Source organism: Gymnogyps californianus, chromosome 8 (assembly GCF_018139145.2).
Source record: "Gymnogyps californianus isolate 813 chromosome 8, ASM1813914v2, whole genome shotgun sequence".
In the NCBI taxonomy this organism is placed as follows: domain Eukaryota; kingdom Metazoa; phylum Chordata; class Aves; order Accipitriformes; family Cathartidae; genus Gymnogyps; species Gymnogyps californianus.
In genome coordinates, this window is record NC_059478.1 from 29,354,667 (window position 1) to 29,373,658 (window position 18,992).

General features: G+C 38.8%; 1 protein-coding gene across 7 annotated transcripts in view; it reads left to right on the forward strand.

Annotated features, from left to right (window-relative positions):
* Nucleotides 1–18,992, forward strand: part of OSBPL9 (oxysterol binding protein like 9) — a 63,832-nt gene that overhangs the window by 25,879 nt on the left and 18,961 nt on the right. For 5 of the 7 annotated variants that reach the window (XM_050901041.1, XM_050901040.1, XM_050901044.1 and 2 more), the window contains 4 exons: nucleotides 10,310–10,405; nucleotides 12,453–12,500; nucleotides 17,777–17,806; nucleotides 18,639–18,689. In XM_050901041.1, the coding sequence (XP_050756998.1) occupies nucleotides 10,310–10,405; nucleotides 12,453–12,500; nucleotides 17,777–17,806; nucleotides 18,639–18,689 (225 nt within the window). Of the gene's footprint in view, nucleotides 1–2,027; nucleotides 2,066–10,309; nucleotides 10,406–12,452; nucleotides 12,505–17,776; nucleotides 17,807–18,638; nucleotides 18,690–18,992 lie in introns of those variants that run through there. The other 2 variants (XM_050901046.1, XM_050901047.1) reach the window with 2 other exon arrangements.

Here is an 18,992-nt window from a genome sequence, read left to right on the forward strand (position 1 = left end):
TGGCAATGTTCTAGACTTGGACATGTCTATAAGGCTTGCTAATCCTTTATTTTTGCCTTGGAGAGAAACCCAAACTCTTCATGAAAGATCTTTTCTCATACTTGATTTGTACCACAAAGGTGTCTGATGACAGTGTAGAAATCTTAAAACAGGTATTCGTTATTTGTGTTGAGTAAAGATTTGGTATGCTTTTGGAGTGTGGCAAGAGAATTAGGTCTCTTAACGATTGACACTGTGTAAAGAAAGATACATTAAAATCCCTAATATCACAGAAAGAGAAGCTTATAAAGACTGATTTAGATGACATTTGCCCAATCTAAAGAGTTAGAACAAGCCTGAATTTATGCCATCCAACTTTAGGCACTTGTGCTGTCTCAGTCAATTTACTTTAATTTTCTGCTAAACAGTGGTTTTCAACCTTTTTTGACTTATTAAAGACCACTACAAATTTTCTAGTGGATAGCAGATCCCTGGATAAAAATTCAAGTTTGACAATCAGCTTTGTATCCCTAGTAACATGTCACGGATATTTTAGAAGTAATCTCTGCATCTGGACACAGTAGCTGACTGCAGACTGAAGAACTCTGCTCTGCAGTGGGTGTGGGGAGACGGAGATTATCTGGAGGACAACATATGGATTTAGAAGGGCTGAGCTGCCTCCCAAGGGATGCCTCTTTCCCCATCCTCAGCTTGGAGAGAGAAAGTGAATAGGTTGACATAAGCAGTCCTGTTTAGAGTCTGAAATGAAGTAAAAGTAATCTGTGCAGTTTTCTCCACCTGGAAGACTTTTTATGGCTTGGAGATACAGAGTACAGAAATGAAACACCAGAATATACTGCAGTTTTATCAAAATGTACACTTCCATGCTCTCTGGAAATTGTGATTGTAGTTTCACTGGCAGACATAGATTTCATGATTGCAGCTAATAATGGAACTGTTTCCCGTTACATAATCCGTTCATGTTCCAGCAGTTTTTCAAATAAGTAAGGCATGTTTAGATGAAAAAAACTAAGTAATTTATCTAGTAATGTTTGAGGGAATAATTAAAAATCTAGAACTGATTACTAGGAAACATATCCTCATCTGTCTTTTATGTTCAGCATTGAACATAATACTTTGTGGGCCACTGTCGTGTGCTCACCATTCATTTCCAAGAACCTTCTACAATGTGCCGGTGATGCACCTTTTTTGTTTCTGAGGCCCTTATTTTTAGACTAGCTGGAATACTGTTCACTTACACCCCAATTCAGGAACTGTCAAGGCTCACCATCTTCATTGACATGAGCTGCTGAGCACATACTAATTTAACAATGGAACAAGACTATACCTCCTTGCAAAATATCTTTCTTTCACGAGTTAGGAAGAGCGGTCTCGATTACTGTTCACCTCCAGGGCGCTCGTGCCTCACTAGTGGGATGTGCAGGCCGAATGAACGAGCTCGGTGGAGCCCGGGCTGAAGTTACGGAGGCTGCCTGCAGGGCCGAGCACAGGGTGTCTCTCCGAGCAGAAACCCCTCAGTTTTGATACCCGGCCAGGTCCTGTGGGGCTTTATGAGCGTGCTCTCGACTCGGCCGCTGCTGAAGCCAGCGGTGCCTTTGACGGGGTGACTCCGAAGCCGCCTTCCCGGCACCCCGGGCCGGCACGGAGCGCAGCGCCCCCCCGCCAGTTGGCCGAGGGGCCTCGCCCGCTCCGCACAGCGGCTTTTGTTTCAGGGACAGGACGCGCGGCGCTGAGCCCGCCCTCCCACTCCCGCCGCGGCCTGCCTGCCTGCCCGCCTGCCTGCCTCACGGCGGGGCGGCCGCGCCCGGGGTGTCCCCCCCTCCCGGTGACCGCCATTCTCGGGAGGGAGGGGCGCACTCCGCCTGCCCGCCAATCGGCGGCCGCCTTATTCGTGATGCGAGCGGCGGGGCCGCGGGAGGCTCTTCCCTTCCCCGCCCCGCCGCTGCTGCTGCTCCCCCCGCCGGAGGCGGCGCTGCTGGGGCCCGGCGGGCGGGCGGCCAGCTAGCCAGCCAGCCAGCCCCGCCGCTCCGCACGCCTCGCCGCACCGCGCGGAGGAATGGCCGGTGTGAGTACGAGGGAGGAAAGGACGGGGGGGCAGGTGTCAGGGCTGCCGGGTGCCCCCTCTGGGGCAGGTCCCCTCCCCGCCGCAGCCCCGCGGCGCCTCCCTGACTGGAAGCCGAGCGCTACCTCCTTCCCGCGGCGGCCGAGCGGCTCTGGTCGCTGCTCTGCCCTGCCCCGCCCGGGCGGGCGCTCGGGGCAGCCCCGGGGAACAGGCGGCGGAGATCGGCGTTAGGCAGCCGCCCGGGGAGCGGGGCTCCGCAGGGACGGTGGGCATGGGCTTCCTGCGCAGGGGGACTCGCGGAGTCTCCGGGAATGGCTTTGATTCCGTACCGGAGTGCCGCCGAGTTTCTGTGCGCCCTGCGTGCCCGGAGGGATGCTTTCATCCGGTTACAAGAGCCCGTTGTATACAAACACGCCTTGGCTTCAATTAACATTTAAAACAAAACGCCACTTCATGTGCTTGACATTCTTTTGCTTTCCTTTTTGTTTGGACAATTAAGTCAAATGAGTTCTTCAGGAGGATTATTGGCTCAACGGGTATGGATGGGGCTTTGAGTGCTGTGGCAGAGATTATTTTCTGTAAGGGTATTTTCTTAGGTTCTTAGTTTCTGTCACAAACAGAAACAGGTGGTTATCTGGCATGTAAAACCTTTATGCATCTGTTTTTGTCCAAAATGATATATCTTTTCTGAGTCTTTTTTCAGATTTTCATGCCGCTTTCAGTCTGCCTGTTCTGGTATTGGAGTGTTCAAGTTCGCAAAGTCAGACTTTGATTAAGTTTCTTCATAGTGTCAAACACACATCTGTTAGACGTGAGAAAGTGTACTGAAACCTACGTAGTTCATGTGTTGTGTGAACCAAATCAGAAAGGATAAGGAATTAATGCAAGATGGAGAGGTGAAGTTGTGTCTGGGTGTTCTCTAGTCTGATTAGTCTTGCTAATTTTATTTTTGACTACATGTCCTACTGTGTTGTCCTTCAGTCTTTAAACTGGAAGTGTTTTTGAAACACTTAAAAGTAATTAAACACACTCCCCCCCCCCCCCCCCAACAACAACAAACCTAAACTTGCAAGAATGAGCTACAGTCAAGGAAGTGGGGAAGAACTGAGTCATAAATGTATAGAATGAGTAAAGGGATCCTAGCTGTCCAGAGGGCTGACAATTAGTAATATTGTATCCAAATGGAACAAGAATAGGGAGGAAACATTTCAGATACACTTGTAATCTAATTTCTCTGAATTTTGAAACTGAAGTCTGTTGTTCTGCTTGCTGTGGTTTTGTGTGTTCTTATATTAAAGGCATTACTAAAAATATGCATAGTTCTTCTAGTATTAGCTTTGTCTATTGAAGAGTCCTCGAACAGTAGATGGTGCGATAGTATTGGAAGTACCATTCTGAATCCACCAGTGTTTTTCCCCTTACCCCTCCCAAGATGTTATTGTTGTGGCATTACCAGGTCAATGGCTTTGCAGTGGCAGCACATCAGTTGCTTCACACCCACAAGAGATAAGGGGAAGGGTGTGCATGGGGTGAAGGTATATTGTGGCTTGGGTTTCTTGTTTGTATGGGCAGAGGTAGGAGGGTGATAAGTTATCTCAAATTTTCTTTTGTTCCTCACCAGCATCTTATGTCAACCAGCAATCCCATTCAGACAAGAAGTTCTTCTAGTCTTCTTGTGTAATATAAATGTCCTGCTTTCCTCATTTGTCTTTCAAGTGGCACCCTGGTGCTACATGTACTTTTTGGCTCTGGAATTCTCCTGTGTGAAAACCCCTTGAAGATAACTCATGTCTTTTAGGACCACGGTAACACAGTAACTTTCTTTGATCTGAAAAGTGCATGACCACGGCTGAAATATGAATCTACCTAAAAACCACCAGTAACTATACTCTTCTCATGCCTTAAGGGAATTCAGTAAAAAATGGAATAAATTTTAAAATTCTAAATGCCTGAATGTGTGTATGTATTCTGGCAGTGTTAGGATCCTATCTGTAGGAGTCATGCTCACCCTGAGCTGGAGGAATGAGCTTTGCCCCCCCCCTTCCTCCTGTTAGCTGAAGCTTTCGCACTCATTCTTGCCTTAAATCCCATGTCTTGAAATATGCTTTTCCCCTCTGCTGTTCTAGTGCTGCTAGAGCATCTTGGTAAGTGTCTTAAAGTGGTAACTAAAGAGGCTGTTAAGAATTGCATAAAAGACAAGTAACTACCAAGTTGATTTAAAAAATAAATAAAAATACAAAGCTGAAACTTGCATATTCTACAAATAAGATGTCTTTCATGCTTTCTGAGTAGATATGACAGTGATAATCCACATTAGAGAGTCTTTAAATACTTGCAGGCTACAAAGGATTTCCTACCCAAACTTATGAAAACCCTTCAGGTAATGCCCCAAACTATTTCAGCCTCTATGTGGACTCACTGTAGAGATAAAGGAACTGAAATTACTGTCAGTACAAAGGTGGACCGTTTCTTACCACCATAGAAGTGAAAGGAATTAAATAAATTGCTCTGTAGCTTGATGCTGCCATAATTAAAACAAGATGTTTACTTCATAAGTAACGAAGATATAGTTTTCTTACCCTACTATAAGAAGTGGATCTGGGATGGGTGCTGTGAAGAGTGACACAATGGCTTAAATATTAAGAGTTACACTATGGCTTCAGCAATATTTAAGAGTTGGTACTGCTGCTGGAAGCAGTTCTGTCTCGCTTCTCCTAGCAAAAGGGAAGAGGCAGTATGGCAAGAATAGCTGAATTTGGAACTGGATTCAGAACTGGCCCAAATTAAAACTGCTTTTCCTGCTGCCCTCCCTTTCTGGGTTTATTTTTAACCTGGATTAGTTTCCACATTGAGTTGATTATGTGGCAAGGTAAATGTTTATGCTGACTCAAAAGAAAGAGCAGAGTAAGGCTGAGAATAAACAACAGGGGGAACTGTTTTGTTTCTCATTCACTTATGTTGGTGTAAAGTGTTTGTGAAACTGTGTTGCTAGTAGCGGTTCACTTACTATGACATTAACCAGGATTTTTGATGACCTTTCTAAAGCTGCAAACAAGAATAAAAGTGACAGTAAAACTTTCTTATATGTTTCTCTTAAGTATATTATATTGTTACTCACTGGCTTTCCAATGCTGCTTCTAGTGTGAGTCAAGAATGCTTGCATAAAACTAAGAACAGGTTCTTTTAGATTAAGAATATATCCAATATAGATGTGTTTCAAGTGCTGGTGGAAGGGCATAGAGTTAACAGGCATGCTGGCCTTTTTCAGATTTTGCTAACAAAGTAATTATGATCGTGAATAAGCACATTAGTGCATGTGCATTATCTACATCCATAATAAACTATGTAGGTAAATGAATGGGACTCTAGGATATACTTAGTATTTGTGAGGTTTCAGAATTGTAACCTATGCTTTAGAGACAGAATTTTACATCAGTATGTAAATACTGCTGGTTTTTGAACTCTTATTTTCTTAGAAGACCTAATAATAGCTATAGCTACACAGTCTTTGCTAAGCATTTTGTGTTTTGCAAAGCAGAAATACTTTTTTAAGAAGTGCAATATTGTGACTGTTTGGAAGGCTCGTATGCCTTCCAGAACTCATACATTTGTTTTTAAACTTATTTTGAGATATTTACATTCTCAGCTTTAAATATTGGTTAAAAATCTAGCAGAGGAAAAAAATATGGTTGTCTTTGCCACAAATAAAAAGACAAGAACGTGCCATTGTTTAGTGGCTTACTAGTCAATTTGTCGTTTTTCTTCAGTTTTCTGTCAGTGGTTCTTATAGGCAATGTCCTACTTGACAAAGTCAAACATGCTGTAGGCAGGGGATATATTTCTGATAAGGTATTGTGGATGGAGGGAAAACACTCTTATTCACTTCTTTAAACTAACTTCCACAAGATTTTTTTGTTGGACTTGGAATCCTAATTAGATGAAGAGTATAGCATAAGTATCTTCAAAAAGATAAGAAAGTCCGCTCTGTACAGCTTTCTCTTTTCCTCTTCCAGTAAAGCTATTCTACAAGGACAGCTCTTGTCAAGTCTTTGCTGTTGCCTCTATCTTTTTCTTTGTTTCCCTGCCTTCATTACTGTTCATTTTCCACAGAGGTTGTTATTGTAATGCTTATATTTGAGAAATATATTTGAATTTTTCTGGTATGCTTCTTCTAAGGATGATGCAATCTTTTCATCCCATCCTAGTTTGAAAGAACTAGTTTAAATTAGGCTGGAATTACTTCTCAGCATGGACAAGTTTTGAATACAAACGCATTAGTGATATGCGTGACTTCTAATTTGGAGGACAAGGAAACAACATATAAACTCCCTTAGTGCTAGCAGTTCTGTAATGGAAATAAGGCTCATAATAGGTATTTTTAATTGGTTTATATTTTGTTGTTGCCCTCCTGTTTACCCCCTCCAAAAAAAAGGGTTGTGTATGAAGGGAATAATTTTGCAGGACTCCTAGCATGGGAGTTCTTTACTCAACCCCAGACCAGCATATAAACCCTTTCCTAGGATAACCATTGTGTCTGCTCACTCCAAGTTACTAGGTATCGTGCAGATCACACTGGGAGACCACTAACTGGGTAGGTCAGTGTGCTGCTGGGCCCCACTTTCTCCTTTCTACCTACATACATTAGGATTGGCATGTGCCCTATAGAGTCTAGTCTTTAACCTTTTGATACATCCTGAAGGGGACATCCCAGAAGTCGTAGGAGGGAGGGAGGGATGAGGGAAAGAATGCTATGTTACCTTTTTCTCTTTTCTCTAGAGTTGTTATCAATACGGGTTTCTTTGTGGGGAGGAGTCAGATACAAATTTATTGTTTTGGAAGGTGGTGGACAGACTAGAAGTTATATAAATTACTTGCTTCTGCAGCTATTTTATCTGGTAATATAATTTTTAGTTCCTTAAAACCTACATGAACACAGAGTAGTTGTTATTTGAGGGAAATAAGGTGTACTTACCGATAGATCTAGTTATTCAATGGAAAAACAGGTTATATTACTTTGGATTGGTACTGACAGTAAGAAAGAATCAGTGTATTTCTGAAGATCTAAAATAGTCTGGGTTCCTATTCTTTTTCATAATTTGAAGATACTTATTTTAGAATCACAGCATAACTTCAGCTGGAGAAGACCTTTGGAAGTCACCTGGTCCAAGCCCCTTGTCATTGTGAGACCAACTTCTATGTTAGATCAGGTTGTCTAGGGTCAAATCCAGTTGAGTTTTGAACTCTGCTCTCCAACAGTATCTGCAGGCAACCTCTTTTGTCAATTTATGAATAGGTGAGCAGCATATAATACAAGTTTCTCATAAAAATTTGATTGCTAGTTCAGATGTGCAGTTTCCTAATTTACATGTTTAACAGACTGTTAAGTGCCTTTCTATTGACTCTGCTCACCCGTTTCTTTTGAAGCCTCATTTCCTATATGGCAGGGGAGGGAAGAAAGGGGAAGAAGGAGAAAGAGTCCCCTTTTTTCCTCTACTGTGTCTTTAGGTGACCAGATAATGAAGAAATAAGGATTTGTTATGCAAATCTGCACTTTGTATATCTGCTCTTTCTAAATTACTGCTGGGTTTGAAATATTGGTTGATTTTGTTAGCTATTTATACAGTGTTTTTTTCTGTGCTATTGCTAATGTTGATATTTTTAACTTTCCAATTATCTTCTGGTTTTCAATTTTAAAACTATGTGAGAACTTACAATTATTAACCTTATCTCGTATAACACAGAGTAGTAAATTTGCTCAGTAGGTTATCAAATTTAATCTAAACTGTCTTTATACAAACCAAGAGCAAACTGGTGAAGTGCTACAGCTTTAAGTACCTGTGCTTATTTTCAAAATTATTTTCATGTTTCATCTCTGTGCTGTGTCAGCTTGACACTAGACTTTGTTTTATGGCTTTCTCTTTACGTTGATTGAAGTTTTATCTTTCTAATAGAACTTTTTAGGTCACAATTTCCACTCCGTGTTTGATGTAGATGTCTGCTCAGTTGTAACACTAAATGTTTTAATCAGCTTTTCCCTTAGTGCTAAGAGGCTGAAATTTAAGAATGGCATTTTATCTTTAAGCCACCACTAAAAATACCAGATTATTACATATTAGTAGTCGTAGACTGATGACTGAAATAAAAATCAGCATTTTGATGCAGCATACAGATAACTTGCACCATAAACTATATTTCTGTATATAGTATCTTCAGCAGAAATTTTCTGTATAGTTCATGCGGTTTTGGTATATGAAACGACCTCCATAATTTTTCACTGAGGATGCTAGACTATTTGCTGAAATGGTGATGTTGGCTGCTAGCTGTACAGGCAATTCCATTTTCAACAAGGAAATAGAATACTAATTTCATGTAGTTTCAAATCTAGTTTCTGTGTAATTTAAACTTGACGAGTTTGAGGGAGTGTCAAAAGTTTCTTGGTTGAGAGGACTCTCCCTTCTGCCTATTAGTTTATTTTTGATAACTTGTTACACTGGGTGTTTTTTGTCTTAATTTCTTGGCATAGTCAAAATGGTTGCTTTCTTTTCTTCTCTTCTCCTCACTCCTCCTTGTTTCAAAACACTATTCCTAAATTTGTCCAGTGTGGACTGTCTAATACAGGGTGAATTATCTTTTTTTTTATGCTGGTTTACAGACTAATCTGTATGGATAGATTTACTTATGTAGAACTGTCGTCAAGATCTGGGTGTTAGTCTGTAGCACAGTTTAAGATTTGGCAAATGAATAAAGAATAGTATCTTCTGCAGTCAGTAGATGGGTTTATGTTTTAGGGTGTGCATGATACTGTGCACACAGCTTGACAGATGTAAGAGCAAGTCATTCCTCTATTGCACACAAGTGTCTCTGTCTCTAAAGAGCCATCAATAAAGCTCTTAATATGATGGCCCAGGATCATACAAGAATAAAAGAAACTATCTGTATTGCCAGAGCAAACAATGTCAAAGAAAACGTTATGCTAATAAGGAATTTTACAAATATGGATTGCCCATCTTCCCCCATATGAAATGTTTTTTCCCCACTGGCTGATCTTTACACATTGAGACTCTTGAGATTCTCAGTAGTCAAAACAGCAGAGTGAATGGTTTCATAAGAGTTTGAAGTGAAGATGTCGTATTTTAGATCAATGTGAATATGGGTGAAAGTATTTATGCTAGTAGGAAAGTCTTGTCACTGCTGTGATGTTCCCAGGATTATGTTTCTGTTATAACTGATGTTTGCTTCTTTATCCTTCATGGGATTTTTCCTCCTATATATTTAATTTGCATTGTACAATTTTTTTTAAGCTGTGAGTGCTTCAATATTTGTTTTGCAGTTCCATTTGCATTAAAGGTATAATATAAATAAACATTAAATATGTTTACATAGCATATGTGCATGAAGTCAGATGTAATCAATTTCAAGAATCCTCTCTTTTCTTTCCTGTAATTAAAGATGTGGTAACCCAGTGGGAGTTTGTTCAGGTTTTTAAATACATGGTTTATCAGTTTAAAGGTAGGGATTATGTTATATGCAGAAGTGTGCTTTGAGTCTTACATTATTAAGGGAAACAAATTTGCAAGCAAGAAAATATAAAAGTAATCATTCTCATGGCACTGATACTTTGTCCTTGTTGGCATATGTGCAACAAAATGTAAGAAATCAAATATAGTGACAAGGATGCAAATCATTATAGCTGTAAAGGAACTAGGGCAACCAGGAATAATAATTTTGAATTTTTCAGCTCAAAGGTGGGTCCGTATTTAAGAAGAGATTTAGCACTCATTACTTCAGTTCTTCCCTAAGACGCTGTGAGTTGAGCAATATTATCTGAAGTGTGAAAAGTGCAGTCATCCAATTGGGTATGGTTTTGTCTTCCTAAACTGAAATGTAAGAATATGGAATCACAAGACAGTCTTCAGAAAAACTTGAATTCTCCTTTATATTTTCCAGAGAGACTTTAATTAGTGTAATTTAAGGGGATTTGTTCAATCATAAGTAATGAAATACTCTGGTGTGTGATGATTATACCCCCACTGAAAATGTGTAGCAATTTACTGTTACTGATTTAGCTGTAAATAGAAGACAAATGTGTTCAGCTGTGTGCCTGTGTTTGCACATGGCAGGATGAGAGGCAAGGCAACATTTTATCAGTCAGTTGGCAGGCAAAACCATATTTTTGTTATCTTTTTTCCTCCTCCGAAACTCTTAATTATATATTTGATTTTTTTTTTAAAATTTATTTATATCTAGGGTGTGGATTCAGGATTTGTTCCCAGCGTTCATGATTTTGACAAGAAACTTACCGAGGCTGATGCTTACTTACAGATTTTGATAGACCAATTGAAGGTATGGTAACTAACTGGTGTATTTACTGTATTGGGAGTCTGCTTGTCAGTGTGGATTTCAAGGTCTGGTTGAAAGGAAGCTCGACAGAGGGAGAGAGTCATGTTTTATGCTTGGCACGTGTTCTAGTAAATGTGGGATGCAGAGAGAGCTCATCTGGCTGAGCTGACTGTGAACTGGAGAAAACATACCTTTTTTATATATGAAGTCTGCTGATGATAGAATTTTATTTTCTCTTTCTCCCTAGCTTAGGATGTTACCTAAGTTCTAACTACTTCTGAAATAAAGAGATTTTTACTAGAAGTATAAAAATTAAAAGTTAGAAGCTAAGGGCTGAAATAAGCTGAAAATGGCTTTCTCTTAGAATGGATCTTGGGATTGCTAAAATAGAGTTAGAAAATTGGAATAACTCAAACAGATTTTATAGAATGGTTTACAATGGCTGAAATATTCTTTGGTATATATAGTTTCACGGAAATGGCAGAGATGACTTAAGTTTAATTTTAAAACATAATTAAATCATTGTATTGCTCATAGCATTTTAGAATTTATCTTGAGAAAATTTTGTCAAGTAATATGTAACTACAGTTGCAGATAGTTTTAGACTTTGTTGCAGTAATGGTAGATAATCTGTTCTTTGTCCTTGAGTGAAAACGTTCTGGAGAAATTTTGTACAAATACAGTTCTTTTACACTTTGTACATGTATTTTAAGAGTAGGTGGGACAGTGAGGAATGATGAGGTCATATCTCTCAGTACTCACCTTATTGAGAAAAACAGTTTTTGCTGCTGGTTAGGACACTCTTTCCCATGACTCAGCAGGTTAAAATTGCTGTTAAGATTGCTTCAGTTCTGCTGGTTTGGATTTTTTTTTTTTCCTGATATAATGGGCAAGTATTGCATGTGGGATATTCAGCAAAAATTCAGTTGCAGGGGAGGGCAGAGAGGGGGAAGAGCATACCAACAAAAGTGGAGGTAGGCAAATCGATGCAAACAAAATTCAAAGCTAAACTGCGAAGGCTTGATCAGGAGTTAGCTTTTCCGGAGCCATCTAGCATGCTTCACTGAAGGAAGGTATTTAAATCTTTACACCTTCTAATTGTTATTTCAGGCCAACTGGGGGGGAGGGCGTATAGGAATCTGTTAATAATGAAAGAAGAGTGAATTTGAGGATGGACAGAGACCAAGACTACAGTCTTTTTTTAGAACAAGAAATCAGCCCTCAAGAGAAAGGGAACACATGAGTAGGTTTTAGGCAGGCAGTTGAGTGAAGAACTGTAGCTCACCTACTGAAAATTACAGCCTCTTTTCTGAGCAAGGGTGGATGTGATGAACTTTTGAGCATTACCCTTAATCTTCTTTCTTCCTTGAACAACTTGAACTTAATGGTCATTTGTATGTGCACCTTAGAGTGCTCTTGGAGGCAACTTTTAACTGTTTCAGCTCAGCTTGTGTTAAATACACATGCAAGCTTTTCAGTAAGAATTTGTTTCACTTTGCTTAGCTGCATCTCATATTCCACTTTTAAGAAAATAAATAGAAGTTAATGCTGGGAAATCACTACATATCTCTGCAAAAGTTGTGCTTACAAATCTTACATGATTTGAATCATGTACCCAAATAACAAGGTACCTGGAAGGGTTGGTAAGGGTTGAGGCTGTTTTGGTAAGCACTTTATATGCCCCAAAGATCTTTGCTGAAATAAAAGAAAGGCAGTTTGAGGTGTTCTGATGAGCGTCACTTTTATCACTTAACTTCACCTTTTTGTTCAAACCATGGTAGAACCATGCCAGACTGAGCTGTGGAACTAGCTGGGATCTGAGATTTGGTCTCTTTCAGGATGGGATAATGTGAGAAATTAGTTACAAATTTGTTATATCACAAATGCTATAAAGAAATATTAGGCAAAAACTGCTTTGGGACATAATACCAAGATTGTATAACTTAAGTACTTATCAAATGCTTTTGGTTTTGAAATTTCAATGTTTCTGGCTGATATTATATGAAAACATAACACTTTCAGTATTTTCACAAGTATCTCCTTCTTTTAGCTCTTTGACGAAAAACTCCAGAACTGCAAAGATGATGAACAGAGAAAAGCAAGTACATTTTGTCTTAAATATTGCTTATTTTGCTTAATCAGATGGGTTTGTGCATGAATTTGCTATAGTCTGTAGAAATTTAAAGTACGGTTCAAATTTGTCAAGTTGTCAAAATCACTTAAAGCAATTTGAATAACTGATAAAATTATTTGTGTTGTGAATAGGTTGCAAACAGAATTTTTAGTAATACTGAGTGTCATAACATTAAAAAAGGTTTCAGTCTGTAGGAAATGATTACTTCTCTGTTATCCAGTCGTCTAAAGCATTTTTAACTTAAATTTGCTGGTTTTTAATCTGTAACAAGGATGAGTGTTTAATGTTTGTAGGAAGAGCAAAGCTATCCTGAAGGAAAAAAATAAATACTAAGAATCATGTATTTCACATAGTCGGTCTGCATCCTGTGTAGTTCTGTGACTAGCATGCCACATGTTGAAGTCATCGTTCATTCACCTTAGGTGAGGATCCCAAAAATGTAACTTGCTATGTGGGGAGCTCTACTTTTTTAGTGAGGTTGTAATTCACTTAAGTGTTGTCTATTTTTTTTGCATCCCCTCCTATTCCATGTCGAAGTCAAGTTTGTAGGTCAGAGTTCAATCACTATGTTTAAGAAAGGCTAGCACATACCTTTGGTGGTGTGGGTTTGGCATTAAGTAGCATGCTGGTTTTGTATGTTAATTTGTGTGGTGTGGAGGAGGGATTTACCAATTCCTTATGAAGGGTTTAGTACTGAGGAGCTGCTTTTGTTTCCAGCAAATGCAGTAATTTCAATATCATAAAGTAGTGGTGTGTTTCATTCTAGTTCCCTCCCTCTCCCCAATTTCGCCTGTGAAAAACAAGCTGATGTTCTCTTGGTGTTTGGTTTCAGTTTTGAAAAGTTTGATGCTTTCTGTGATTAGTTTACTTCTTCATAATGGTTGTGACCTTTCATGTGTTATCCATCTTGTTTGATGTGTTATGTGGCATCTTCGGGACTTCATAAGTGATGGTCTTTCTGGAGTACTTTTGCATGTACAGGCTTTTGAAATAACTTTGAAGTACAAGCATTCTCTGTATAAGCGTGTTTAGTCTGTAGATAACTGACCAAAAGAGTAAGATCTAAAGATTTTGTATTTCTTCTTCGGTGCGTCTTACTGGGAAGAGTTCTCCTTCAGTTTTGACCTCCCTCCAGATGCTACTTTGCAGATCAGGCAGTACTTTCTTTTTCCCTGTGACAGTGCTTCTAATCCCTGGAGACTTTATGCATATTGTGCTGATTTCTTTCTTTATCTCTGCAAGGTATCTATGGAACAGACAGATTGACTTTATAGAGAAAGCAGGAGGCTTGTTTAGAAGAGGTCAGCTTCCTCTGGTTTTAAATCTTGATGAATGTTGCTATTACTATAGATTCCATTTATTCTCTATTAAAAATGAAAAAGACTTGGCAAAGCACTTTTTTGATTATGTCTCTTCCTGTACTAAACCAGCTAAGAGGTGTTTTTGATGCTGTATTTAGCAGTTTTCCTATTTGTTTATGGAAGTATGGTTCAGCTATCAGACTATGAGCTGAGTGTAACCTGCAGGATACTTCCATCCAACTGATAGTTTTTTCCTCTGAGGAAACAAGATTTGGTTATTTGAGTGTTACATGCTTCCCAACTAGCTGAGTGCTGTTTATGGCCAGGCATTTAAAACCTGAGCTATTGTTTTTGCAAGTGTACAGAGCATTGGAAGAGCTGGTTTTTAGTTACAGAATATTTGGTCTTTTGAAGATAACAGTATAGGGTATAGGTGTTCCGAGATGCTTCAAGATCTCTTGGATATCTTCTTTCTGAGACATGGTCATCTGTTGAACTTGGAAGAAGACAGTGCAGATGTAGACTTGATGAATTTTGAAGACTGAGAAATATTGTGATTATCATGAATTCCCTGTGTTGTATCGATACTCCTGGCAGAAGTACAACTAGCACTGTATAGTGGGACCATACTGTCTTGCAAACATACTATAACTAGCAGTGCTGCCAGTTTTGCTGAATCTACTGATGGAGTACAATGTATATATCCGATTACGTAGGAATCGGAAGGTGCATGAAAAGAAAAAGGAAGGTGTGTGATCTGAGGGTACTGATGTTTCAAGGTGAAGACAAGATGGGACCTTGCTTTCTTACAGTGTTATCAATATTATTGGTGAGAACTCGAAGTAAGCTTTTCTGTTCAGTTTTGTGAAATTATCTTGACCACACATATCAGGGAGAATGAAACTGTAAGCATTCAAAAGCATCAGAGCAGCAAAGAGGTGTACATTTGGCAGGCTGGCACAAAGCTGACATGACTTAACAAGATTTTGGAGGGAAGTGTAGCCTGCTTAAGCTGTTTGGTTCACAACGAGTATTTTTTGTGAAGTAAATCCAAGGTTGAGCACATGGATTCAGGTTGCACCTTACCAATTCTGACCATGAGTAGGCTACCCCTATGGGCCTCTGCTGCCTCTCTTTGCTGGATGAGCTGATCCCTCTGTAGTCACATGATTGTTGAATGAGGCAAAATCATGTTCAGTGAAATAAAATTAACTTTCTATTGGTTCACCAGCGGCTTCATAAAAAATCAGATGTCAAGGAGGTGCAACAAGCAGCAAGTAGATGGAGTAATTTCAGCAGCAGGCTGCAGTTTGATTAGATTAGATATAGCATGTGGCTGCATTCTGCAAATGTAAGTCTGCAGGAAGTTGATGTTTCATTTGAAAATATGTGTACTCATTACCTAAAACTACGGAAAATATCTTATTAAAATTTTATCTTCATCAGTTTTCAGAGAGTAGGGGTGTTGAAGAGAGAAAATTGTGATAACTTTTAGTAGTAAATTACATTCTTTGATTTTATTTTTATTGGTAATATGTTTTATCTTCCACATACCTCTTTTTACCTGCTTATGATTTTCCTTACAATTTTGTATTTTCTAACTTATCTATATTACTTTAATGCAAGCTTAAACAAAAGATAATAAGAATACAGTTACAAGGATTGTAGTAGTGTGTATACATAGCAGTGTAGTTCTGTACAATTGATGAGATGAGATACAAGCATTCTCCTAACTTCTTCTCCAAACCAACCACTCTTGTAAGCATGCTGGTTTTGTTGCTAGTGATCATCCACTTGTTTTTCTCTCCCCAGTGTCATGTCTATAGTGTGTTTGTATAGGATCTTATGGGGGAGAGTTCACAAACTTTATTTTATGCCTGCTTACATCACCGTTCTAGAGTAAGACATTGCTCACGAAAATCCAGAGACTTCCATATCAATGTTTGCTTAGTCCTAAAGAACAGGGCCAGGGCCCTTTACAAGGGTTTTTCCAGGGACTGAGTCTGTCTGACTTGCCTACATTGTTCTCATAATTTTATGTACATATGAAGAAGACAATATTCCAGTTCCATGTGCTGTAGTCTTGCAAGGTAGCCATACAACATAAATGTGAAAAATACTGGATTAATGTGTACTGTTACTACTTAAGTTGACCAGCTCACAAAGAATTCATTTCCATAGAGGAAAAAATTATGATTGTATAATTTGTGGATAGGCCTTGGAAACCAGGTGTCCTGAGGTTTTTCCCATCTCAGATCTTCTGTGTGATCTTGGACAAATTAACCTTTTGTCTGTACCTATGTGTAGGAATAACAATGTCTGAGTTAGTCTATTGTTTGGAAAATTACAAATGGGTAGGGGAAAAACAGTGTGACTGAATTACATTATATGGCCTGACATCACTTTCAGATTTTCAGCAAAGATGGTATCAGTGAAGGGAATGAGATACCAGTTTATTTGGTGTGTAAATACTCTATAACATGTTTGGGAAAAAATAGGTAAAGAATAATCAAAACTGCTGACGGATGCCTACAGTTGGCTATAAAGCTTTGAGACGGAATGATTTATTTCAGCTGCATAATTTTTCATCTGACAAGATCTGTATGTTTGGGTACATTGCCTATTCTATTTTGGTGCTAAAAGGCTCAAAACTTCACTGCTGTCATATTTAAAATGCTTTCTTCAATATGTGTTGATAAAGTTTGGAGTGGAAGTATAGTAGAGACATGAAAAACAAACAAAAACAAAACAAAGGAGTTTTTAGCTATTGGCATATTTCTCTGCTAGCAGCAGAAGTAAATATAATATAACTTTGTGATATAACATCCCTGATACGCTATTTCCTAGATCGTCATGGTCCAGTCTTTCCAGTGGAAAAGGCTGAGGCTTGGTGCTGTTTGGCCACCTCTTGCCAATTAATCATGAAGAAAACGTATAGCATCCTTATGAATAGAACAGAGTATGACTGAAAAAAATTTTCCCAGTTATTGGCTGGGAAGCCGTCACTGCATTTATTTTCTTTTTAATCCACAAGCTGAGACTATTCATTCCTGTAGATTTATAGATGCGTGTTGCTCTCTTATGGTGTAGAATTTGGCTTGCAATGCTGTGTGGGGAAAAAAGTTCCTTTACACAGTTTGATTATTCAAGAATCAAAAAGGCTGTGACTCAAGTCACATAAGACACTCATATTAATCAAAACAAAGAGGTCCTGTAATTGAATTAGTAGATGTTCAGTGCTGAGTCCAATTTAATAATTTTGCCTTCTGCAGACAGACCCAAGGACATCAACAGGATGCATATGCCTCTTAGATAGGTCATGCTTATGTGTAAAATGGCATGCAGATGCCTTTTGCATGCCTGAAGTGCAATTCCACACAGGAAATCTTTATGAACCGGTGTTTCTAGATAAAATTAAGAAGGCAGATTTCCAGATGCACTTTTACGGGAGGCTTAGAAAGAGCAAGAACTTGTGTGCACTGTTATTTTCCATGATTTTTTCAAACTGTGCTTAACTGCATATGTTTATTATACTTGAATGATGGTAATTTCAAGTAATATTGATCATTGAAATGTGCCACCATTCAGTATGCTATATAAGGATACAAACTGAACTGAGTGAATCTTCATACTGCATTTAATTTTTGTTGATGTTATGCAAAACTGAAGTGTAGACTTTGATGGGTAAATAAGTATAATGTCACTGCTCAGAAATTCCTTAACCTTGTCATCTTTAAGCTTTAATTATCAGTTTGATGTCTGTCTTGTCAATTACAAAATGAAAATTGTGTCTATATACAGAAATCATCTTTAACATGTTGGTTGCTTTTTTTCCTCTCCCAATTTAAGATTAAAATATAGCGTTTGTGCAGTATTTAGGTCAAACTAGACGCTGGAAATTCTGTCTTTAACCACACTATTTTGATTTTTCTTTTACAGAAAATTGAAAGTCTCAAAGAAACAACCAGTGTAAGTTTCTTTAATTTTTATGTCTATTATATATAGATTCTGAAATTCACCTTATTTTCTTGGGAAAGTTTTTAAAGCTTTTTACAGAAAAGTGGGAATCCATATTAGGTCCAGCAGCCTGGTTCTGGTGCTGTATTCAGATTTATGTCTAGCACCTTAGAATCATAAAATTATAGAATAGCTGAGGTTGGAAGGGACCTCTGAAGGTCTGTAGTCCAACCCCATGCTCAGAGCATGGTCAGCTAGAGCAGGTTGCTCAGGGCAAATCTAGTTGGGTTTTGAGTAACTCCAAGGATGGAGGCTCTACAGCCTCTCTGGGCAACCTGCTCCAGTGTTTGATCATCCCTAGAGTAAAAAAGTGTTTTCTTATGTTCAAGGTAAATTTCCTGTATTTCGATTTGTGGCCATTACTTTTTGTCCTGTCACTGGGCAGCACTGAGAAGAGTCTAGCTCAGTCTTCTTTACATCTTGCCATCCCAATCAGATACTCTTCTTCTCCAGATTAAACAAGCCCAGCTCTCTCAGCCTCTCTTCACATGACAGTTTACCTGCTTGCAGTGCTCTGAAAGCTTGAAGCTGACCTCCATCTCACCCTGACAACCTGTGTTGTATGAGGCTTTTGGAACCTTCAGTTTCCTACTGCTGTGCTTTTGTCTCTGGGGAAAAAAAAAAGGGGGAAGGGAAAGCAGGGGTTCTACGGAAGTGAGTGTCCATTTAGTTCTTGCCCAATATTTCAGTTAATATTCTGTATAACTAATAAAAATACTTGTAAATACAAAATACTATAGGATAGTAATACATGGGGTTTTTTCTGTTATTTTTGTTTTCCTAGAGCATGGTAGAATCAATAAAACACTGCATTGTGTTGCTACAGATTGCTAAAGTAAGTACACTGTAAACTATTTTGAATTCTAATTATACAGCATTAATCTGTGTGTCTTGTACGTGATCCAAGATATATATTAAAAAATTGCTATAAGTTCATTTATGCTACTATTTTGATGAAGTTTCTGAAATACTGAGTTCCATAACAGACAGTCCTGTTAATGTTTGTGGTAGGTTGTGTTGATGACATAGCTTTTCTTTTGAGATAAACTTTCTTTTGCAGAGTTTGCAATTAGACTAAATAAGAACTTAACATAAGGGTGACAGAGTAGAAACTTAACAAAACTTTTCTTTCTGCTTC